The 26,960-nt window shown below is 36.9% G+C and overlaps 2 protein-coding genes across 2 annotated transcripts in view; one reads left to right on the forward strand and one right to left on the reverse strand.

Moving 5' to 3' along the window:
- cue (Low-density lipoprotein receptor repeat domain-containing protein cueball) overlaps positions 1-26,960 on the reverse strand; it is a 70,342-nt gene that overhangs the window by 40,560 nt on the left and 2,822 nt on the right. The window lies entirely within an intron of this gene.
- Positions 824-7,046, forward strand: LOC105150146 (forkhead domain 59A). Its single transcript, XM_011063035.2, has one exon. It carries the CDS (start codon positions 2,051-2,053, stop codon positions 3,170-3,172), a length of 1,122 nt encoding a protein of 373 aa, XP_011061337.1. The 5' UTR covers positions 824-2,050; the 3' UTR covers positions 3,173-7,046.

Here is a 26,960-nt window from a genome sequence, read left to right on the forward strand (position 1 = left end):
GCTACTGCGTCAGGTTACTCAATCAATAAGATTAAAGTGTAAAAACGCAATGAGATGCTTGAAACAATTCATAGGGATTTTAGAAGGCAAAATTTAATTCTAGAATATATTTTTAGATAAATTTAAACAGGAATTTTTCTCCAAATACTTCTTCGACGTAATAAATAATCTAACATGTAAATTGAAAATATTTTTACATATTAAGCTAATTAAAATGAAATGTTCAAAACATAACAAACAAACAAACACAACACAACACTTAAGTTATTAAGAGTTCTTTTTATATCATCTCTGTTTGAAACTTTTTTAAATTAAAAAACGGAGGTTAAAAAATTAGAAAACTACAAAATTAAAAAAAATGTTCTCTTAATTTTCTACAGATACTAAATTAAATCAATTCTCAGTCCAACGTTTTTAAAGCACCGTTTGTAAAAAAGGGACGTCACGAAATTGGTGTCGAGAAAGCAATCGCACGACGAAGAAGATCGCGTCGCCGGCGACTGCTCGTAGATCAACGACTCGCGTTCCATCTTCATCGCGCCGCTCAAAGCAAATCAGCCTTCGAAGTGTTACAATTTCGTCCTCCCGCCCTCTCCAACCCCCGCCCCGAAAGTCCCTTTAACTATCCCGCTATTTTCCTAACTCCCATCCTAACCCCCTCCGGGGCTTTCTCCCCATTTTCCACGTCGCTCCTCCACTCTTGCAGCCCTCACAGGGTGGAAACACGTCGGTCCGACCGACTGGGGTGGTTTCGTCTAACGGGGTGCGAGCTGAGGTGGGGGTTGAAACGCCCGCCCATTGGTCCGCCCACGTAGGACCAAAGCGGTCGCTTCAAATCAATTCAAGCCTCAATCTCACCCCGTAGACGATCCTCCGCTCGCGATCGTGTACCCTTCGTCGTCCGCGAGTTTCGTGACGTTCGATCTCGGTTCGTCTTAATCTCAGAAAAAAATCAGTGTCAATGCCAGAAGGAACTCATGACAGTTTCCGCGAAAAATTCACGAGTGAAATCTCGATGTAAGTCTTAAGTCGACTTTCGGCAGATTTAGTTCGAATAAAAATCATCGAGTTCTTTAATGAAGAAGCAAGATCGTATAATCTCGTGTGTGACTGCAGATTATTTTTTAGCGATTTTTTAGCTAAACTAACGAAAATATACTAAAGATTTGCTGATGGAAAGTGTACAATGAAATGAAGACGGATCGTGGGAGACATCCTTGACAATGCCTCGTCGGACGATTGACGTGTGCGACGTCGCAGCTTGAACCCGCAGGTGGAAACAAGACGAAGAAGCAGAGCGAAACGAAAAAAGTCTCGTTATCGTTGTGGAAACAAACTATTAGCGTAAGATAGCACTCGTCAAGCGGAGGATAGAGCGATGGATTGAATGTGACAGTCGCTCTGTTGAAATATATCGCAACAGAAGTTATTCATGTGTTTTCTCCACAGACAATCCGCGAAAGAATTTCGAAAAGTGTGACTTAATCGTGGAAGAATCGTTTAGTGTCCGTATAACGTTACTTATTCGAATAAATCGAGTTGACTAAGTTATGGCGGGTCTTCTGGTTTAAAAACTGAGAAGACTAAACTCAGTGTAATTTTCTCAACAGAAGAAATCGTTATAGAAATATTATATGTAGCAACTATTTGTACCAAAGAAATTTTGTGAATGATTAGTGTGAATTTTTGTTATATTCTGACGGATAGTTTTCTTTCGAGATGTTGGACAAGAATTGATACAACTAATTCTTAAGAAATGTTTTTATAAGTGAAATAACTCACATTGGGACATCTCGGCACTTGGTATGATTAGTCTAGAGCTTGTAATACTCAATTTTGTTCTTATTAATAAGTAACTCGCAGATTTCATATCAGAGAAATACTAAGAGAGAGAAATATTTTGATAAAATTTTGTACCGGGCGGAGTTTGGACTTTTAATGGAGAATGAGAGCGAGTAGTAATCTTGAAGAACCAAACGCAGGATCGACGACGAAATAAACGACGAGCACCTCGGTGGCAAGTCCTTATGCCCATGAGGCGGCGATCACGATGGAGCCACGTGCGATGATGATGTCGAACCTGTCGTGCGACGGCTGCGCGGACAGCGACCGGGACTCGGATAGTAGCAGCATGATCGTCGACCCGGTGAGTCTCGACAAGAACGACCTGTCGCCGCCGTCGCAGACGTCGTCGAGCCCGGTGATACCGAGCTGCTCGCCGGTACCAACGCCGACGTCAGTGCCGCCGTCGGCCGGCAGGAGTCGAAGCACCAGTGGAAGCGGTGGCGGCGGACGTTCTTCAAAGAAAACGTACTCGATGATGTCGGCATCGAGTCAATCAGGAAAATCTAGCAGTTCCAATCAATCCCCATCCAGTTATAATTCCGACAAGATGTCGTCGTCCCTGATAAAGCCGCCGTATTCGTATATCGCGTTAATCACCATGGCGATCTTACAGTCGCCGCAGAAAAAGCTGACGTTGAGCGGTATCTGCGAATTCATTATGTCCCGCTTTCCCTATTACCACGACAAGTTCCCCGCCTGGCAGAATTCTATCAGGCACAATCTCTCGCTCAACGATTGCTTCATCAAGATTCCACGCGAGCCTGGAAACCCGGGAAAGGGTAACTACTGGACGCTGGACCCGTTGGCGGAAGACATGTTCGACAATGGTAGCTTCCTGAGACGCAGGAAGCGATACAAGAGGCCGCCGCCGCACTACGTGCTGCGAGACCGAGCGATCATGGCCACCTTCGCTATTTGTGGTGACCGAGGACCCTGTCCAGGTGGTGGTGGCAGTCACCCGGGTGCTCTGGCTTATCCTGGAGCCGCTTACCTATCACCACCGCCCGGTCTGCCTTTACTAGACTTCTCTCCATCTACCCTGGAGGCGCTGAAACTCGGCGGTTTCCTTGAACCGCCGCCACCGCTCTACAAACCAGTGCCCATCACGGCGCCGCCGATCAGGCAAATCGATCCGACCTCCACCAGGATCACGACGTTGCCAGCTAGTCATACGACGAGCGTCGACAAGAAGCGCAATTTCAGCATCGATGCGCTCATCGGCAAGCAAGCAGCCAGCGATCAAAACTGCGGCGCGTTGCTGGATCTCAGCCCGTCGGAGCACAGAGAGATCAGGAGCCAGGCGTCTGCCTTCTCGCCGCTTGTCTAGGAATCTGGCGATCTTCTTTTCCAAAGACATACGGTGACTTTCCGAAAGTATTAATCACTTTGTAGCTCTTTACGAGCTTAGCGTGATTACTAATTTTGAGAGGGCCAGAAGTGGTATAATTAATTGTAAGCGTCAAACGCGTGTTCTTGTAAGAAGAATTCCTAATTATTATTGGACAAGACAATTTCGCTAATATTGAAAATTTGAGTTCAGAAGCTTCAGCTTCTGTCCCTCGAAATAAAGAATGGAAGAAAAAATCATAATTTTTCTTCTTACGAAAAAGAGTGATAGAATCGCGAAGTGAACACTAAATTCGATCGCGTTGGTGAATCATAATCATCAAAGACTGATTAGAAACTTGGCTGATGAAGAATGTGCTTCGAGAAAGTTTGAAACAATCGCACCGCAAAGGACTACTCTTTCCAAATGGTAATTGATGTCGTTAGCCAATATTCTATTTGACCAATGCTGTCCAAATGAAATAAACATCTTAATCTCGTGAATAAACGGAGCATGATGTTTCGTAATTTAAAAATCGTTTTTCCTATAAATCACAGTTTATTCATGGACGAAGAAAGAAATATATATCATTAAAGCATAGAAACTCTCTAATAAGAGAATATGAATATGAAAAAGCTACTTTTTAGATAGATCTGCAATATTTTAACAATTCCTGAAAAAGAAAAAGAGAGAGAAATAGATAAAAAAAATAAAACAGAATAAAAAAAAAGAAATAGTAAATGTATGTCCTTTTCTCTCACAGATTTTTATTAAAATTACTACTCTGCATACAAAACAATGGTTTCATATTTAGATTCTTATTAGAGAGTTTTAATTAAAGCAAAATTTTCAGCGCTTTTTATAAGAATACCGATGTTTCGTTATATTGATTACATCGTAAATGTTTTCTGTATTATTTGGGCAAAATTTATCTGTACTAAATCTTATAATAACCTCCGATGCGGATTTTTGAAAATTAGCAAGATGCTCGCTCTGCATGTATTAGCTGTAAATTTTCGCGATAAAATATTCAACAATTGCAAGGGACAAGGGGGACAAATACATCGAGATCGAAATTCAGATTATTTGTGTATTCTACAACCTCTTAGTTTTTGTTTGTGATAAGATGAGTGAAAGTCATGCTTCATGTAATCAAACCAATTCTGACGCATAAAATTCCTAATAGACGTTTCTTACCGAGTAGGTAATCAAAATGCGTCGCAGAAACTATAGAAAGATATATGAATCGACTTAATAAAGATATATTGAGGATAATAGCGCATCCCATATATATCAGCGCATCTCTGTAAAAAGGCGTAGTGCAATAGGGTATAGTGTTTTTATTTGACATTCTCATGTTACTTTTTAAAACGGCTAGTGGAAGTAGATGCATTATAGTGATATTAATTTATTGCTAATATAAAATTATACTTCAAATGTGAATCTTTTATAATTTTTTACAAATTCTTTTCTATAAAATATCTCTTTTTCGAAAGATTAAAATTTTTTGTTATCACTATTATATATACCCAGTGGTGATAAAAAATTTCTTTATAATTATAAAAAAACTTTTAATCAAATTATAGTTGAAAATTTTTTTTAGTATAGTAACAATTGTCAGGAAAAAGCAGTTTCTTTCTTTGAGCATATAATATATCTTTAATTATCCTGGTAATGTTAATTATTATGAACCTCGTCAACAGTAACCGGAAAAGTGGAACAATAATGTACTTCCATTCGTCGAAAGAGCTTTTGCGAACAAAGTTGTGTGAATAAGTTGTCCCGCGCGTTCCCCCTGATTTCACTTTTGTTGCCCGGATCTGTCGGTTAGACGAACTTAGGTCGCTTCTGTATCTCTGGTCGATTAATATCGGCATTGTAAATACGAGTCCCGGACAAATATATGCGCAGCACTCTGTTATAGTGGGGAGAATCTTTCTTCAGTGGATTTAACGTAAAGCATCCCCGCTCGTCCCATTTAGCCGTAAGCGGTCAAGTAGACATTTGGTGTACATACAGCGAATCCGTAGCGCGATCCATACGTAATTGTGAATACCTATATGACATTTTACAACTAGGATATCGTTTTCCATTTCACATGTTGAAGTGGCCGCAGCTTTGAAGATAATAATGGTCCCTAATGACGCTTTTAATTCGTTACGTTTCGTATTGCGTTTGACAAAGCAATCTTTAACGCAAGTTTTGTCCAAGATTTAAAACAAATGAGTATAATTTAAATTGAAAATTTAATAAACAGTAATTGCGTATTGCAAAAAAGATTTAATTTATTAAAAGGAATATCATTTAATTGAAGTGCGCAATTAGTCTCATAAAAATCAAAAGTTATAGGATATAGTTAAATTTTGTAACAAATAACAATATAGAGATGGAAAAAATCTTGTTGAAATCTAAATTTTGTTAAAACCAGCACTGTTGAAACATAATCGATTAGTATATTAATTCGATGCTTGTATGTAAAGTGATATTTAATTAAAAATACATAACACTCGTAAATAATACTTTTGAAAATTCAAATTAATTGTGTAATTTATGTTCAACAGTAAAACTGAAATTTGCCGAATCTAAATTATTTTGGTAAACAAGTCTATAAAAATAAACAAGCCTATCTTACATTGCAATGGCCAACGTACTCAAAATGTGAAAATCTTGTAACGATCGAATATTTAACGAATTACAACGGTGATAAACGATATATTTTACTAATCTCATATATTTTTCAATCATTACGAAACGCACGCCGCGATACTTCACTTTGTTCCTCCGCTAAGAGTAAAGCAACAATGTCGAAATATATGTTTAGTTATAGGCTATACACATCCTATCGTTAAAAAAAAATCATCAGTAGATCTTAGTAAGTACTGTATGTGTCAAAATGATAGATTTATAATAATATGTAATAATAAAAATAATAAAGTATCGTTAAGTATAAGCGCGACTTGTTATACATCTTCTTCCCTATTAAAACTGTGGTGCATAAAAAAACTTAAGCAGCAAGCGAATTAGTCAATCACAATAGAAAATTACTTTATGACCCCTACTGTGATTGGTCAATTTGTCATTGGTCACTTACTGCTAAGTCTTATTGTCTTATTGTTTTTTCATGTATTTTTAGCTTAATAAATCATTGCGTCTTATTGCTTTACGTTTTTTTGTATACCATGAATTTTTATGTGATACCATGGATTTATGTTCGCTTTAAGAAATTAACCAATCCTAGTCGATTTTTATTTTTCTTACATTCGACTGTGTGATCGGTCAATTTTTTACGGCTTAAAGCTTTCCTACTCTACTGTAGACACTGCTTTGGTTTATCTGTCTCGATTAATTCTCGTCAATGCAATAATTACAAACTTAAATCTTGTTAGATAATTAAAGAGCAAAAGTCGTCTGAACACACCGGATGTATCTGTCGATTGGCCGAGAGTGAGCAACTCTCTTCGTTCTTGCTCCTGTCAGGGCAGAACGTCGTGCGCGTGAGATAAGACGATAACGGGGAAAACGCGAGAGAAGTCGCCGGTAAAACGGTAAAACGGAAGCGAGAGAGGAGGGCGTACAAAGCAATATCTTGTTTACTCGCTTCTCCCGGCGCTGGCAATGTGAAGCGGAAAAGAGAAGAGGGCGGCGACGGTGGAGCGCAGAATGAGTGGATTTTCATTGCAGTTTAATCCCCGTCCCCGTATCCCCCCACGACAACGGTATTCTAAACGGCGATACGAAGGCAACTCTTGTCGCTTGGGGTGACGATATTACATTCCTCGATCGTGACGAAGATAACGGCCGTCACCGCCGCATCCCGCGGCACTTCGAGCATCGCGCGCTTAAAACGCGCTTCCTCCACTCCACATCTCCGTTTTCTCTCCCAATCATTCCGTTTCTCTTCCTAAGTTTGTTTCTCCTCTTCTATTTCTCTATGCGTCGCGGGGAAGAAAATTTACGATTACAATGGCGCGATTTGCAAAAAACTATGATCGGAATTCATATAGTCATAGGTGCTTATTTCAAGATCATCTTAAGTCTTAATATTAGCCATATTAGCATCTTAAATCAATGTCTTAAGATGCTAATATGATTCTTTGATTCATGACATTAAGACTGTACTTAAGACACATCTTAAATATATAAGAATCGACTATAATATGAATACTGGCAATAGTACGATTTGCAAAACTATTATTGCGCACGTGCAAGTGCAAATCGAGAGAAACAGAAATAGTGTAATGCGCATTTTAAATACAGCTGAATCAATTTTATTGCATTTTATCTTCTGTTTAGCGTAACTAAACATTATTCATGTTATTCATGTTTTATGCACTATTATAGATAATCTTCTAAGAACCAACGCTGTGCAGAAAAGCACGCAGTTTACGATTAGCTCAATTAATTGATAAGCAAAAACGATAAAACAAATTATCTTTCTAACGTATCTTCCTAACGTGTATTGTGATGATCGTAATTTCAATACGGAAATAAAATCAAAGTTGCAATACTGTAGAATTTTGAATTAATATTGCATTTGTCCATAGAATTAAGACAATCAAAGAAGGTAATTTACTATCAGATAAACAACTTCTTTTTTCGTCAAACAATTTCTTTTCCAATACTGATTAACATATTCCATAAATCCGTCACAAATCCGTGCGACAAACGCATTTACATTTTACGCATTTAGATTTTACTTTTATATAAAAAAAAGCTTGATATTTAACAAAAACAATAATCCTGCAACGCGAAACTAGCAAATTGCAAATCGCAACTAGCAAATTGCAAATTATAAATCGTTGGAGTTACGAAGAAGACTTACGTTACCGCAAAGATTTACGACACGTGTACGTAAGACTTACACGTGCTCCGAATAACAATGATGCTACAGTTTAAAAGCAACTATTATTGCATTATCTTAAATACGTTGCACGAAGGTAAACGCATTATCGCACGTGCGATAAAATAATTGCGCGTATGATAAGAGGGTCGAGGAGTCCAGGGTCGAGGAGAGAATGAGTATTCAGAGGTAGGTAGATAGATACTAAATCATAGATAAACATTTACTAATAATTTAAAAGCGTTCGACTTATGTCCATTTCTTATCAAGATCAATATAGATCAATATCATTTTAATCTCGATTTAACTTACTTTTTATCTTGTTCTAATTTTCTAAGAATCAGAAAAGAAATATGTAACTCGAGATTAAAGTTGAGCTACATTGGTAGAAATGCATCTTAGCGCAATTTATCAAACAACAATCTTAGACATAACGATTTATAACTGTTACTGCAACGTTATCGCGCATTGTGTAATCCAGACGATTGCGATCTCAGCGTACTCGTTTACATTGTCGAGCTTCTAATTAAAATAGAATCATTATCTGTAATTAGAAATTTCTAAAAAAATTTCTCACTCTTAGAAGTTAACAAAATTCCGATTAGAATAAGAATATACAATTCTAATTTAGTTGAAACAATAATTATACTATGTTTGTGTAAATTTAAATTATATAGAGTGAACAATTTCCTGAAATTGAAGCTTGATTGAAGCTGTAAAATAGATTTCTCGTTTATTATATTTCTTCCTATTCTGTAATTACAACATAATTTTAATCGAGCACTTACGTTAACCCTCCGTCTGATTTTTTTAGTAAGTGAAATTTTACCCTCAAATTTCCCCGAAATAAAGAGAAAAGATGGAGTCCGATCTCTTACTGATAAATTTTTAAACCGAAATTTCTATTTTTTTCTTTATTTTTACTCAAATTTAATTTTTATTAAATAAAGATTTCAACATTTCAGTTGAAAGATCCAGACTGCAGACGGAGGGAGTAAACGTACGATTGCAGACAATTAATTTAATTAAACTTATTGTTAGCAGTAAAATTTTCGATGTAAAGAAAAGACACACATGTACGTTACAACACGGATACGTTACAAGCGTCTGGATGTGCAACGAGCACGATTAGTAGGTAGATCGACGGAAGAAGAAAGGATAGGAGGATATCGTTGTCACGATCATCATGGTTCTTCGCGCGTGCAACACCCTTTAATCGTCCGTCAAGTGTGTGTGCATTCGGAATGTAATATATCCTGTCGGCCACGTGCCGCTCACGTGCCGCTAAGTGTTTGTTTCGGTTTGCATTGTCACCACGGATACAAGCGCGGCGCCCGTGCCAAAGGCGTGTGCCGGCCCGTACTTACGGGAGGGATGGAGAAGGTGGAGGTGAGTCTCGCGTCGACCCCCTTTCATAACTCGCCTCGCTCAGGGGGTAAATAACGTGCCGGTGGTTGACAATTAGAAGCGATGGGAACAAGGTTCATTATGCGAGAAGAGAGAGACGGAGAGAGAGAGAGAAGACCCCTCTGATCCATCGAGTGTATCCATGAAACGCGGAAATATTTTCGACCTGGGTACACCAATTCTTACCCTTTCCCCCTCATTCTGTCGAAAGTAATCAAACGGGAACTTGAACTTCTCCTTGTATCATCTTATTGCAAAATATTTCATTCAAAAATGTCGAAGAGACTTTAACAATCTTCGAGAGAAAAAGCCATCTTTTATTACTTTACTCTGATTAATGGGACCTGTAAGTTCGGTAGTAAACATCTTAGACATATAGGGATGTTGACAACTTACGATTAGTAAAAGCTGATAGCATTATGTGAGACTAGAGCCATATTATGTGCAGCACGAAGTACCGCAAGTAAATTAGAACTTTACTTATTTAGATATCACTATAATGATCACAAATTAGAAATTAGATTATTAATGTTTTATTTATCGACTGTTATATATATTCTTATCGAAAAGTATAAATTGTAAAAAAAGTATAATATGCATTCATTAATCGAAAAGATGTGGAGACTCGACAAGCTCAACTAAACCATTGAGTTATCAAAAGGTTGATAGAACGACGAAACTAAAGAAACGCACAGGATCGTCCATGTTCAGTTTTACCACAGAAACTTAGCACTAAAGAGAAACGGTCGACGGAAAGTTTTCTTCGTTGTCGAAGATAGCTATGAAGTGAAAAGAGATTAGCTACGGATACACATACATGCACAAGACAATGCTTCGTACAACGTAGTGTAGAGTGAAGTGGTAATAAGTTGCCGGGATATACACACAAGGGAGAGGTCTGATAACTACTTCGCTTTCTGGCTTCCTGGAACAGAAAGAGAGAGAGAGAGAAAGAAGAGAGAGCGAGAGAGGAAGAGAGAGGCAGCAGGCAATGACCAATATTATGATAATTCGAGCCTCTCGCGTTTTATCCGTCCGCATCCTCCTCCACTTCCTCCGTCTACCCTTCTCGCCACCCTCGTAAAGCGAGGAACCGGGTGAGCACTCTGCTCACCCTTCTACCCGCGCCACCGGAAGCTACGGCGGCGGCAGCCATGTTTCGGAGGCGCGGGCGTGGCCTTCCGGTTGCCCGGGGCAACCGGCGTTATCCGGATATCGACCTGGGAGCGACGAGAAGGGTGGCTAGGCTTCTGTCCGGGAGGGAAAATGTTATCACTGCTTTGTGGTGGCTAAGATAGCAACCCGCCCTTCCCCGCCGTTCCTGCGAGCTTCTCTCTCTCTCTCTCTCTCTCTCTTTCTCTTCTCCTCCACCCTGTTCTCTCCTCTCCTCTCCCTCGTCCTGCCATCGTTGTCCTCGCCCTCTCCCTCTCCCTCTCCCGGCCGCGAATCCTCTTCCCTCCTGCGCGATCCAACGCGTTTGGCCATCCGCGCGGGATCCGTGTATCCTTGGAATGTGCGGGCACGGGATGTATGGCCCCTATATCACGAATACATGCGTGCGTGAGTGCGTGCGTGTGTGCATACACGCGTACATACCGTGAATCGTATTAGGTTCTTACGCTTTAAGAGTTTTCGCGAAAATATGCAGTGGAAATCTAAGAAAAGATTTTCTAGTGATAATGCTATCAAAATTGTGAGAAATCTTTTTTTAATTATATATTATGCAAAATGATGACTCTAAAAAATCCATTCGAAAACATTTCAAATATATAATCTCAACTGCACGACTTGAGCGGAAATTTTTTTAATATATCGATAACTTTGAATTGTCAAATTAATGTGTAAATTAGAAACATTGATATCATTAAAATTTTAGAAAGAAGATGAAAATAATCACAGCAAAAGATCGAGTATATTCTGTCATGTGTTTTTGGCTTAATAATTTTTTGGTTTAATAACTTTTGTAACAATCTGAATTTTCTATTTATTACATGAAAAGAATCATTTTCCTAAAGTATCTAAAAATTTCGCTAGTTACAGATTTAAAAGTAATTTTGTTGGACCATATCAAAATAATCATGATCCATAAAAATTGTTTTCAGATCTGCATCTACATAAATTTTCAGATATTTCAGCAAGACCGTCTTTTTCGTACGTGTTCGAATTAATTATTTAAAACAATTTTACAAAAATATCGATAGATATTGTTACTTGAAATGCCTATAATTATCATAAAAACATGTTGCAAAAAAAGCGTAGTAGAAATTAAGGCCTCGTATTTTAGTATGACATATTTGAGTATTATAAACGTTTGTTCGAAACGAAATTACAAGGATCTCGAGGCGATTAAGGATAAAATCCTGTCGCGTTCTCCTAACATAAGAAGGACATCGTGTACCATACAGTTCTGGCGTGCTATGGAATTCTGAGAATGTGTGCGAGCAAAGGATGATATTAGATTCTTGGACAAAGTTTTCGCTCGGTCGAGGTCTCGAGAAGCAGCTGGAGACTGCTCGTCCCTGAGCAAGGACGCGTGTTATCCTTCGGCATTGATTTCTTCTCAGCTTCTTCGCTGCCGTTGCTGCGGCGACAGAGAACTGAGAAATTTTGTTCAAGCGTAACTCCGCTTAATCTCCTTGCGCCTTTTCCTCGTAACCTATCATATTAATTTTAATTATGCTTTAATATATTGCATTTTCGCATAAAAAATTTATTTCTAAATTCACATTAAAAAGTCTATTTCAAAATCCTTTTAAACTTTTTTTTTTTTAATGTCCTCAGTTGCACAATATATTTCTTCAAATAAAAACTCATCATTTTTTTATATAGAATATCATTTTATATAGAATATTTTATGTAGAATATCTTTGTCTCTTTTGTAAAATTATTCTTTAATATTTGAAATTTATTTTCTTAATATATTTGAACTTTTTTTAACGAAGTAAAATGCTAAATTAAAATCTTTCTTTAACAAAAATGTAGGAAGGCATTTTAATATATAATAAAAAAAATAATTCATCAAATCTTTATTCTAAAATGTATTCTAAAAATTGAAATTTATCGTAGTTAGAAAAAATACACAGAAATAGGTAGATAAATAAAAAATTGTCTACACATTTATCTCACATTAACAGGAAAAAGAAAGAATAATTTTCTTTGAGAAGATTGGACAAGATTCGTCAGCACAAGAAATGAGATGGGGTGCAAGGAAAAGGAGCAGGATATTGATAATGCATAGCTTTCTTGGGAAAGTTCAGGCATGTGTCTCAAAACTTTTGACCGCTTTTGCTCCGATATCGAAGTCGTTTCCACAAGTAGAATAAAAGCATACGAATATATCAAATACCGACATATATACGTGGTTGGAAATACAGACGAAAGCGAGACGTTCAATACTCTTTCTTTTATCTTTTAGAAAGTTTATTATTAATAAAAAGTTTAAAACACAATGCTTGCCTTGAAAATGATATGAAATCGATAATTATTTTATTAATTAAAAATTGTCAATTTTTTTAAATAATATAATTGGAGGGACTTTTTCCAACTTAAACAAAAGATCTATGAAGTTGACATCCCTAAAAGCGAATTTTTATGAAATTATTCATAAATAATGATCTTTGCCCATCTTGGCAAGAAACTTAATAAATAAACAAAAGAATTAAATAATCCTAGTCAACTATTCATAGACAAATGTGAGCAAATTAAGTGAAGAGCAAATACTAGCAATTTGTAAAAATTCGCATTTAGGGGTGTTAACTCCATAGACCTTTAAATACGTATATTCTAGTTTGAGAAACGGTAATTTGAATTTTGGTTTCTACAGTTTAACGGATTCTGGCTACGGGATCGATACGTGACCGCGTATTTACAAATTTAATTTTACCGGCGAAATAACCATCACGGGGTGCGGTTCGCGCGATATCACGTCCGAGCGAGCAGCCCCCGCTCGTCCGGATGAGCGCACGTAAACAGGCAAAGCGGTGCAACGAATGAACGAACGAACGAACGATCCACGCACGCAATGCGTAAGGTCGGTCGCGAAATCCTCGTGGGAACAGACACTTGGCTTCGCGTTTAAGGACACATACGCGTGTGCATACAGACGCACAGTTTAATGCACTGTTTGCTGTTTGCGCTTCGTACTAATGGCTGGGCTTAGCGAGATTTAAATTTGTCGGTGAGCGAGCCGGGAGGGAGAGAGGGGTTTCACGTGCCCCCCGGGCGAGGACAGACCATGTCGGGACGATTTAAACTTCTCAGTCCCGGAGTAATAATTCGGCCGAGTTACACAGCCCGCGGGCCGCGAGCTTAATTCTTCATTGTCATCGTCGGAAACGCGCGCGCTGTTCTTATTTAGAACTCCGGCAGAACGTCGCGACATTTTAATAGGCGCGCCATCCCGAACGAGTTCTCTCGTAGCATCGAAGAAGTTGCAAAAATTCCCTCAGAGGAAATTATCTGACGAGACTTCACAAAAGTATAAATTTTCTATTTAATTCTGATCGATATTCGTCCAGTGGATTTGATCTTTTTTTTTTCAACTATGTTGTGCAAAATTGTATAATATAAATGTTTCATAATTTTTACATAATTTTAAGTTATATATAATCACATATTTCTCCGCTTCTAATCTTCAAAATAAAAAAAATTATCGATTACTACGTTAATTTCAAGCAAATATATATTAATTTAAAGTACACTGTACCCACAAATATCAGTTGAGGATGTATCAGGTGTATAGTCTCTGCAAAAAGTGGTGGAAATTGGAAATTTATACTTTTCGTATAAAAATAATTTATATATATATGAAACAATTTAATAAAGTCAATATTTAACAATACAATTTTATAGTTCAAATGAAAACTTTCACCTTTTAGCTTAGTTATTTTTTAAAAACATGTCCACTTCTCGTTGAAATCATTTTTAAGATGTTAATTGCCGCCAAACTTTTTATCTTATTTCAAATACAATAAAGAAAAATCTGTAATTTTTTTTCATAATTTTTTCATTTTGTTAAAAAAAAATGTGTAATACAGCCATAAGGAAATTTCGAAGTGAATACCAATTAGGATTAAATTTGGAACTTATGTATAACTTCATATATACTTGAAATAAATTATTCTAATAAATTTGAAATATATCAATTTCCATTGAGATTAATTTATGAATCTACGTGCCTAGCTCTACATTTCTTAATTTAATTTTGTAAATATTATACGAGATCCTAGATCCATCTAGATTCTCCTAATCATTTACAATTCAACAAATAATATATTAAAGAGCTTATTCTCAAAACCAGTATTAAATTTATAAAAACTTTTCGATCTTTTTGTGTATAAATTCTGAGTGCTTCATATTTCGTAAATATAGATTTAAGACAATTTAAGAAAAGACAAGCTCTTCGCTCAAGCAATCAGCATGAAACGCTATCTCGAATTGCAGATCGTTTAAAGCGAGCTTTATACCGGTCTCAATATCTGTAATTTTAGCGGAATAGTGTACGCTGAGATTTTCGACGAGGTTTCGATGAATACGCGTCAAGCGGGCTCGCAGTGATTCGTGCACGTCGCCAAAGGCCGAAGAACACCCCTACAGTGTGCGGGGCTGCTGAACACGATACGAGGGGTGCTCGGTCGAGTGTACGTCGACGCGGAGCCGTAATTGTTTTACTCCCTGACGAGAGAGCGAGAAAGGAAGAGAACGAGTCTCTCGTTCTCCCTCTTTCTCTCTCCTTCCCTCTCCCTCTCAATCTATTTCGTCTGTATCCCCGCAGCCACTCTCGTTTCATCCCGATGCGACACCACCCGCAGCGTGCCTATCATGCGCCACTAATGCCTAACAGGTTAACGTCTCGCATGATTATTCTATTGCCCCACGCGCTCCTACCCCCTTCCGCGCTAATTCGAGCGGCTTTAATCGTAATATTTTCCATCCCCGTCCGAAAAGCCAAAGCGATTTTACCGCCGCTTTCAAAATTAATCTACGGGATAATTGACGATTGCGAAAAATGTCAATCATCTCTCTTTCATATTGGCGATATAACACTGCAATTTAAACTCTGAGAGATGCGAAAAGATTGTTATTTTTTATCATATCATATTTATATATAAAAAAAACAATGATCTATTGTGTCATATATTATAGAAGAGAAAAGAGTTCGTTACATTTTTTAGAAATTATTCTAACTTATTTTTTTTTTATTCGACCTTATTTCCAATTATATTAATTAAATAGGATTGTCAGCATCTCGCTTTATTATTCTTCTTCGAAGGAAAAAAAATTGTGATACAGCCGACTAAATTAAATTTGATGTAAAATTCACTCACGAATTCAGATGATTAAAATTTGCGCGCATACATTTGTGTGGAGTACGCCCGATTATCCGAGCTAAAATTGTGAAAAATTATTGCTTAACTCCGTGATAAATTGTTTGCATTAAATTAATAAATATACATTGCAAATACGCGAGGAACGCACAAAAGCCGCGCCGCGTTCGACAGCCACGTTAAATTAAAAAATATATATCATTAAATTACAAATATATCATGTCGGATATTATGTGCATGAGATTCGTGCGAGCGTTTTTTTTTTTATTAAATTGCACACAATCTGTTTGCATCGACGAAATCGCATCGCTTCGTCTCTTACCGGATTTTTCAGCGACCATTATTCGACGATTATCGATCGGACATTTCAATACGGCACGAGAGAAATTTTCGGAAAAACATCAGATATGTCAAACATTAATTTAATCTATGTTAAAAATCCTTGTAAAACTATATATGTAATTTTACATAGATTTTATAAAAATAATTTTTAAAGTCCGGAGTGACACTAAAAAATATATTGTCATATGAGTGAGGAGATAATAAAAAATATAATATTTAAAAACTCATCAATTGGTGGTCTGCAATTTTTTCAAAGGTGTTCATCCAATTTGCTATACATTATACAAAAACGTTTACAGCATTTAGCATAAGTTGTTAAATAAAACTGATTACGTTAACGTATCTAGTGATTAATACTTCTTCAAATATTGGTAAATAACGTAAAGTTCATAATTGTCCGTTTTGCGAAAAGTCCTGTAAAATTTTATCGCAGAATAAAGTTGTTTATGCACGGTCGAAAGATCCGATGATCGATTCGCGAAACCACGATGATGCGTTCGCCGACGGCGAGATGAGAGGATATCAAATAGAAATTCTTAACAGAGTCTGGCCACGAGCAATTTTGTCAAAACAGGAGTAAGAAAGAAGGTATATGTAGGAGACCGATTTCATTTTTGAACTGGCCATAAATAAAGTGCAATGAGAGGTAACAGAGATCAAGAACAGAGGCAGAAAAGAAAGAAGGTATTCCAAAAAAAAATCAGGGTGAGAAGAATCAAGGAGACGTTCAGAGAGATTGCAACATCGAACATTTGGTTGATTATTAGTTACGTAGTATCAAAATAGTGTATTTAAGGTCAAATATACATATTTACTTACTTATATCATCATATTAAAAATATTTTTTCTAAGACTTTTCTCAAGTTCAATCTTCCAAATAAATGCTATGTTATTCTAACTTATACTATCTTACTCATTCTAACTTACTAAAATTTGCAAAAAATGAAACTAATCGAAAGTTTGTCATCTCGTGGCCAGACTAGGTGCGATCCACTTAGCGTTGCAAATGCTTCGTCGATCAAAAAAAAAATGTTATGAATTGATCAATCAAAGAATAAGTTTATTCTTTTTAGCTGAATTTCTTTGTGCCCAGTTCATCTTTTTTTTTTCCTTTTTTTTCCTTCCAATATGAAAAGAAAAAGAGGAAGGAAAAAGAGAAAGGATGAACCGTGCAAATTCAGTCAAAAAGATCAAGTCTTCTGCAAAAGCATTTGCAGCGTTAAGTGAATCGCACCTTATATTACAGAATCTCTAATGCCAACATCATAAACGACTGTTCAGCAGATTTCGACATTCGGGCTTATTTCCATTAAATCGGCATAGCATCCGATGCTACGTTGCATACATCGAATGCTTATCGAACGAGCGATCAACCGCGATGTGCTCGACGTGCACTCGCGTTCCCGGTCAATGCGAATCGAATGCACCGCATTCGAACGACAATCGTAGCAACGAGCGAGCTTCGCGTTATTGTAATCGGGCTTCGATCGTTTACAAACAATGTTTTTTTTCACATCGAAGACGTTTTTGTGACCTGAGGAAATTCGGACCGCTGCATATTACGATTTTTAATGTGATAATAAAGAATATAGCGTAATTTTTCAGCGATTGATTAAATATTCGATATAATATTGGAAGTTCAAGAAATAATATAAAGAATAAATATTAGTAGAAAGAAAACAGTATGGCAGAGAATACTTAATTTTCAAGTTTTATAATTTGAAATAATATACAAACTAGTTGGCTATTTAAGAGAGAAATATAGTTTGTCAAAATTTTAAAGGGTATCTATTTAATTTGCCAAAGATTAATAAGAACCTTTACAGCATTTATTAAATAAAACTGATCCCGTTAACATATTAAATTTTTGTCGCTTCATCTATTTGTTTAGACCTATATGACAATTTTAGAATGAATACAGATCAATATGAATATCAAATTCTCTCAAAATAAGTCTACAATTGACATGAAATATGAGATAAACACATATATATGTAGAATATTCCGAGAATCATGTATCACGTATAATCGGGAAGATGATTCTTTATGTAAAAATAAGTCAAAAATATAAAATAAATTTTTTTCGTAAAGCTCTTTTCGAGAAAATCGAGTTTGAATATCATTTTCAATTTAAAGATAATACATATATACTTTCAAAGAAATGAAAAATTTCAACATATTATCATGAATTCAACATATTATTATGAATTCACACATCTTTAATTTGCCAAGCAAGAATTTGTCTGAAAATGAAAGGCTATATTTTCAATAATTTTTTAATAACATAAATACATTATTGAAACTTATTGCATTATTTTAAACTATCAAATCCAGACTGACATAGAAATAGCGGTGAATATCAGATTGGACGAGCTAAGCCAGATTGTGGCTAGTCAAGTGCACCTGTACTTGACAAATATTCAAGCTCGATATTTTCGAAAACAAAGCTCTATATTAAAAAATTGTATTCGGCATATTTTCGACATTTTTTTATATAAAAAAAAACAGTTACTTCCCCGTTGTATCACGATTTCCCGAAACATTCTGTACAGGCTGATAAATTTAGAATGCGTGCAGTATAATGTCATTTTTATCTTCTTTTTAGCGATACTACACATAAATAATTTTTCATATTATTATTTCGTTCGTTGACTCACCGTCTGCGAAATGGAATGTTCACTTGATGATTATTTTATCGCGATTATAGTCGTGCGAGAAGAGCAGACGGGAAAATATAAAATAGCGGCGCGGTACGCGCGTATAACGCGAGGTTATTGATTTCTTTGGCCGCTTTTTACTGTACGCGCTTGTCGCGTTTAATCCCGTATAAAATACTTGGTGTTCCCCGGGGCGCTCTTCCCCAGTTTAAAACTGCATTCGCGTTTAATTCGAACAACCGGCAGCCGGGAAATGGCGCGGCAGCGTGCAGTCTGCCGGAAAATCGAAGTAGAAAACTTCGCAATTAGTCCGGCCACCCCTTTACTACCCCCGCGCAGTCTTCGGCGGCGACGGCGGCGGTAGTCGAAGTAATTAAACGTCGGCCAATTAAACTCCTCATAACATTTTTATAAACTTTCGTACGCTGCCCATGCTTGATGAGCAGAAATGTGACGGTTTCGTTATTCCAAGTGTGCCGAGACGGATTGAAAGTAAATGTATTTTCTGATCATTATCGTGATAATGAAATTAATTAAAATAATAATGGGAAATAATACATTGCGAATCCAAATGCGTAAAAAATAACTTCAATATATCTATATTAGTTATTTAGTTTTTTCCATACAAAAATATTACACATTTAAATGTACAAAATCCATGTTTGTACGCAATACAATATGTTGTTACCTTTACGCAGAAAACTAATCACACGCACATATTGAAATCACTTTTTACACACTTGCAGAATTGGATGTACACGTATTTCAAACGTTTGACGAGAACAATCTTTTCTGGAATATTTTTATTTAAAATCCAGATTAGATTTTTGAATATACATAGTTTTAAATGCATGAAAAATATGAAAAAAATTAATCATATGGCTAATTTAAATGCAGATTCATGCGACTGCAAGAGATGTTGCTCGAAAGAAGACGAATAATCAACATGTGCTAAATCATGTTTTCTACGTATTATACCTATTTTTAATATGGAAAATTGAACTTCATATTTTTGAGTATTATTTATACAAAAAGTATTACTTATACAAAAAAATAGATAAGATTATATTTTGATATAATACGATACACAATAGTCGCAAATATGATACACGATCAGTTGCGACTATCGCGTATTGGTACGCGAAAAATATGCGCCTATCACTGGTGGCGCACAATGTTGCGAACGTGTTAAAGCCAACCGAAAAGCGGACACGCGGTTACGGTTGCAAACGAAATTATGCGGCGAAACTATGATGCGCCGACCGTCGCCGTCGCCGTCGACGGTCGCGCGCGACCGGCTGTTTAAAGTTCATAACCGGCCCGGTAGTTTATCGGCCATGGCTCGTAAATCCGATTACAAGAACAGATTTATTTTGACTGGCGCACGTGACCCAACAAAAACGCGGGCCGGCCCTTAATCCACTTTAGGCGCGAATTGAAACGCCGCACCTGCTCGCGACAACAGATGCGTTTACCGCGACAGATTATTGTTCGTTCATAGAGAGAAAGGGAGAGAGAAAGAGAGAGAGCCCTTCTCATGTATGTGTGGGACCTGTCACGTGCTGCAACATGCGAAATCGTTTTATTACTTTTCATAATGTATTCCAATGCACGCACTTATACGGCAACTCTTACGGCCCTCGTCAAAATTTTTTTAATCATTTTGACTTTCTTTTCAAATGGCATATTTTTTTCCATATTTTGAATGCTGTCAATGATCTTTATAATAATTAACATCACTTACACAGTACTTTAATATGTAACGACTATAATTTTTCGTCTATAGACGTTATATAATTAATATTATTGTATATATAACACGTATTATACATCGATATTAATAATTTGTTGCACATACCATTTATTACGTACATTTTTTTCAACTTTTAATATTAAAATTTTGCTATTCCAAACAGCATGCGTGATTTCAATGGTTAACATTGATTTAAATTTGATGAACTTTTATTGACTTTTTTATTTATTATATAAGCAATTAAATTATAAAAACAATAATAAGTAATATAATAAATATAATAGTCGAACTTGTATTGCTTAATTAATACGAATTAACATGACTTTTCTCAATATTTTTTATTAGCCAAAAGTTGTTGAATAGGATATTTAACATTACGTTACTGCGCGAGTTTGGAAAATAGTTCGTTATTGGCGTTATCGATTGGCGATTCAATAGGAACCGATAGACAGTCGCTTCTATTACCCGGCCGCATGGAACTATTTACTTCTAATAACCGTCCTCCGAGGCAATAATTGCGATCCCGATGGAAATGCGGCCACCGAATCGGGCCCGATCCCTCGATGATGCACGACGATCCCGCAAACAAATCGACCGTCGCGCCCCACAGTTTTACGATCTAATGCCCGGTCGTAATTTATAGCGATCAACCCCCGTCACCGCGTACTCGCCGGACGAGAGGGTCGTTAATGGTGATGTCGTTGGTCGCACAAAGCGCCGAGAATCATTTATTTCAAAGTGATCCCCAGGTATCAAGGAAGATAGTCGAACTCATAAGCCACCGCACGCGATGACAATAGCCATTGCTTGGAGAATAATTCATAAATATGGATGGATGAATGGATCTATTTGTCCGAATCTGCCCCGCCTCGGTAAATTACGGATTCGATACTTTCATCCGTATTTATATTCCATATTTAGCACCATTCATTTAATAACTGTGTGTTTAATTTATTTTGTCCAAAGGTTACGCGCTTTATCTGAAACTCGGATTTATTTAGCGTTAAATGTAAGGTATAAATAACTTCATAAGTATCGTTGTTGGTTCGACAGTGGAAATGAATGAGAGCTTTTAGCTTAAAATAACTACGAGATCTAAATTGGTGTATAATTTCCGTGATTTTTATATCGTATAGCGTAATAAAATGGAAAAAGTTAGCGATAGTTCGAAGCTTGCTGCAGCGTGATAAAATTCTGTGTGTTTGCATTATGAATATAGATAAAAAATGTAATATGAGTTTTATACATTTAATATACAGTATTAAATGATTTGATTAAGATAAACAAGATAAAAAAAGTTTTACACTAAGTGTAAAAAAAAAGATTTTTTAATATAATGGAAGAGAGAAAAATTATTATACAAATTAATAAAATATCAAATGGAGCGCGAACGCTGCTACCAAATGCATTTATCGTTAAATTTTTTCCAATGCTCGTTTCGATAAATAAATCACCAATCAAAAATGTATTTAATATAGCAAAAAAAAAAAAATATTTTCTTAGCAGTTAACACATTCGATAATTTCTGCCTTTCTTTTAAAGCAAGACTCGAACACTACGCTCAATGGAAAATATCAATTTAATGCAATTCATAATAACTCGCAGAGTACGGCAAACACGTTAAATAGTCGCGTTGTGGAAGGCGATGTCATCTGCTCCGTTCTCTACTTTCCGCGTTCTTTTGCCCGTTCCTTTGTCCGTTCTTTCAACAGTTCTTTTCCCTCCCGCCCCCTGATACAATCAACTTCAAGGGTGCACGGAAAACGAGGTAGCCATTTATCCGCTACCCCAGAAGTAACCAAGCGGGGAAAGTCCAAGAAAACCAAGTGTCCCGCCATTGTCGCGACTTTTTTCACCAGGATCGGAAAGAGATTTTTCAGTGCCTCATAAGCACGTTATTTTTGTAATTTCACGCCGTTTGTATACTAATTAATTGTTTATATTATAATTATAGAAAAAAAGATGAAAACAAAGAATGTTTATAAAGATAAATAATTTGAAAAAAAATTACTTTTTAAGATATTAAATATTTTTTTCAAAAATTAACGCAGAGTGATATAAAATGTAGATAAATTTTCTACAAAATTCGAATTAACTTACTTTTATAAATATTTTTCATTGCCTTTGCTACAATTATAATTTTATGTAAGAGCAATTGACAGTAACGTATAATACTTTGCGTGTAAATATTTTCAACAAATAATTTATAACTATGTTTAAATGTAATATAAAGTACAACAAATATTTCAATATAAAAACGTTTTGATGTATAAAAACATTTTTTTCCTAAGAATTTCTGTATCCTATTCTAAGTCAAATTAACTATATAGTTAAGAATGTTATATTTAACTCCAAAATTAATGTACATTATAACTTATGATTATTTTAATTTATTGTCAATTAGTTCTATTTCTTGCAGATTGTAATTGAAATAATCATAAATTGTAATACACATTAATTTTGAAGAGTTAAATATGGTGTTCTTTATATCGATTATGCGAAAATGTTAATAATTAAAGATTAGACAAATAATTATTTCTTCGGTGGGACAATTTTGGGATTACGACAAAGCGAACATTGGTGAACATTTCATGACGGCGTCGACGCGCGCGCGTGCGTTTGTAGATGTGTACGTAGCTTAAAACGCCCACAATATCAGGTTGCTGAGCGACCCGCCGCTCTCGGAGGAAAATTTAATTTCAGCTGACAACATCCTGTTCCGCTACACACTGCGCTCAGCATTCTACAAAATCGCATGCGAGATGATAGTAACAGCAGCTCGCTGCTTCAGGCGCGCCAGCTTTTCTCGATGATAGCTCGTTTTCCCCACACTAAATCTACCGATATCGTTTCCCACACGCCAGCGGATTCTTGCGTCGCTATTTACTTCCGCGAATGCGAAACGTAACGCGCCGAAAGTGCTACGGACATATTTACAACGAATATATGGCGTTGAAATTTTGGATCGCAATTAAAATTGGATTTCATTTCGTCGCTCTATACTTCGTATATTTTTTTCGTCCAAATTAAGATTCATTTTTCATTAAGATTCGAAATTCCTGGAGCTGATATGAGTGTTTATTGAATCCATTCAATTAAACCTCTTTGTAAAAAAAATATTAAATAATTCAATTGTCTTCATATTACAGCTTAAACTTTTTTTATATGTTTAGATTATAATTCATATTAAAAAATGCTTAAAATTTATTCTTTTAAGTTCCTTCGAAAATCCTGTAAGATACGATATTCTTAGAATGTTGTATGAATATTAAATAATATTCATATAAAATTCTAGGAATATTGTGTGCTTACACGGATAATTAGTGCCTTTTAATTACCATAAATTAAATAAATTTTACAGTGTTAGTAATGAAATTTTGACGTCAGCTAAGGAGGGTTAAACTAAAGAGAGAGAAAGAGAGAGAGAGAGAGAGAGAGATCGAAGTATAAATGTTTCATCACTTTCTAAAAGTATGCAAAGCTTACTACTCCATTTCAATGAATGGATTAATTCGTGCAGTTGTAAAATATAGATGAAAATATGTTACTTTTTTAGATTTAAATTGATTCGTACGTTTTGTCCCCTTTCACTATCGGCGAACACGCATCGTAACTAGATCCACGAACGACTGACACTTTGCAGAAAAAGACCCACCCATTTCGTTCACCGATGTAATAGAATTACAGCGATTCAACGAAATATCTATACGAGTATATCCCGAACAACGGTCGATCCTGGGATTATTGGATTACCACGCGTAAAGTACATCCGTATATCTGTTTTTACATTTAGGTGTCGTGGCACGTCCGTACGTGCAAAGATTGCTGATGCAAAAATGTGAATGATCCGTTGAGCAATAGACATGAAATTTCGGAGTAATTATCTAATAACGCGAAAGACTGTCGGAAGTAACACAAGCTTGCCAATATCTCTTGGAATGTTAATTAAAAAATTATCAATCCAATCTACAAATTACATTCGCATTTTCGTATGAAAATATTTTCGTGTTAAGGATATAATTCTTCGGAATGATGCTACGTCCAACATCCTGTTAATTAACTTCATAAGTTAAAAAGTAGTAAGACAACAATAGGGACAACAGTATGAGAAGATCAGGAGCTGCTTTTTTTCATTTCAGAAGCTTCTCTATTCATATCACAGTCCTTTATTTAGGAAAAAGAAATATCGGCAAAGCCAGGAAAACTTGTTTCAGGATTTTAACTTTGTCAGAGTTCCAATATCAATCCTGCACCGTCCTTGGATTCGCCAATATCTCTCATCTCGTCATAGGTCAGCCTCCCTCCCGGTACAAGCGACGTTTCTCGCAAAACGTACCCCTCTGTGGGGCCCACATTCCCCACCGAACGTGCCCGAGCGCGATTTATGAGACTGGAAAATACCTCTCGGAAGCTGAGGCTGACTACAACCATTATTTGTTCTAGTTCGCCGTCGTCGCGGTGCACATTGCAGTCGCCCGATTTCCACGATTCCTCGTTTACCCCGTGCGCAGTCCCTACTCCCCTTTCCTCCCCCTCACCGGGCTACGTACCTCTCGCGACCATTTTCTAACCAGACCTGGACCCCACCTCTTCCCCGGTTGGCCTCGAGCAACCATCCGCGACCTCCCCATCCTCCTCCTCCTTCTTCACCGATCCTATCCTCCCTACGCGCGTTTCGCATATCCCCGAAACCTCCGTCTCTTCCCCCTACTTTCCTCCGTCTGTCATCTCCCTCCTATCCGCGCGCGCGCGCGCGGTCTCTCTCTCCTCCCTCCGTCTCTAACCCCTCGGCGCGCCGACGTAGCCTCACGCTACGTCTATTTATCCACCTAGCGGTATGATATTACACCCCGGGGCACACTTTGGGGATTTCCCCCACCCATCGGTAGCGGAGAGTCGAGGGTGCCCCCCTTGGAGCCACGCCCAATCGCGAGCCGGCAGTCGTGCACCCGTTCCGGCTGTTTCCAGAACCGAGTCCATTGGCCCGCGCTGACTTTGCGTCATCGCCACCCCGTCGTACGCCGGCATCGCGTGCGTTTCACGGACGACGAGGCTCTCTCGTGTACTCTCTCGTCTCTCGTCTCTCGTATCCCGCCGTTGCCGCACCGCGCCGCGACTCCGCGGACTCCGCCGTTCGGTGGAGAACGGGGTTGAGGGGAGGAAAGATAGAGAGATTCGCGCGACGAAGAGGGTGTTGAAATTTAGAAGGCTTCATTTGGTCCATTCTTCGGCCGTCGCGGCGCAGCAAACTGTCGCAGTTACGGCGCTTATACTTGAATTCTCCCTTTCTCTCCCTCGCCTCTCTCTCTCGCCTTCACCCTCTCCGATTCCCATCCTCCTTCTCTTGTTTTCTTTCTTTTACTATCTTTCCTCGCTCTCCGGCGAGCGAGCCAGCGGATTTTCTACGAAAAAACCTCTGCCCGTTGCGATATTGGATTCTTATACGCAAAGTATGTTCCGATTTTATACACGCGCGTATTACCAAATATTTTATTACAAAATATTTTTGCACGCAAAATAGCGCGCGTTTTTTTTTTATATCCAATATATGATACGGTTAAGTTCAGAGGAACGTGTTATTTCTTTACTTTCAAGAGAATAAAAGCTATGCTACATTTAACGCTTAGTCATTAATTATCGTATTTTCTGCGAAATACGTGCATTTTAATCGGTTTATGTTTGTCGCTCAAATATTTTTTATATCTCATTAATATGTCTTTGTTATTAAGATATCCTCTATTTGCCACGTTTAATTTCATGAAATTCTTAATTATTATACATAATAAGCAATATTCCATTCGCAGATATAAGAATTCATCTGCATAATCAATATTTTATATATTATATATATATATATATAAAATATAAAAAATATATATAATAATAATATCAAATTAATTCAGTATGACAAAAAACTTTTCATAGATACAATAACTTTCTCTTTTATCACTTTTTTACGATTACTAAGCTGAATTTCAAAAAAATCTCAAATCATCGCATATTAGAAAATATTATAAGGCGAATGATCGCAAATACCGCAAATCTGGGTTAAAAGGGCGACCTCGACTCGATGGCTTTTGTAGATCCGAGAGGAAGGGTTTAATGTGAAGTTCCCGCCGTTCTCGGAGTACGTTGAGTGCCGCAGATGACGCAAACTCGTTTGCAAGATATTCTTCCAGCATTCGTAAAGAGCATTCTTGAAAAATACGCGCTCTGACAACTTACCGCCCTACTCGCAGATAAATTATGAGAATTAAGAAGAAAACTAACGCGGACTTCCGTAGTGCGCATAAGAACGGTAAACAATTTGTACAAAATAGAATCGGAAATGACACATGGAATTTTTTTTAATCTTAGCTGAGCGTTGTAAAAGTATCCTGGTAGAAATTTTGGTGACGATTTTTGTTTATTATCTGGGATTCTTGTAATAATTATAAATTATTAAAATTTTCATGCTCAGGAA

The sequence above is a fragment of the Acromyrmex echinatior genome, chromosome 8 (assembly GCF_024713525.1).
Source record: "Acromyrmex echinatior isolate Ae372 chromosome 8, ASM2471352v2, whole genome shotgun sequence".
NCBI classification, from domain to species: Eukaryota; Metazoa; Arthropoda; class Insecta; order Hymenoptera; family Formicidae; genus Acromyrmex; species Acromyrmex echinatior.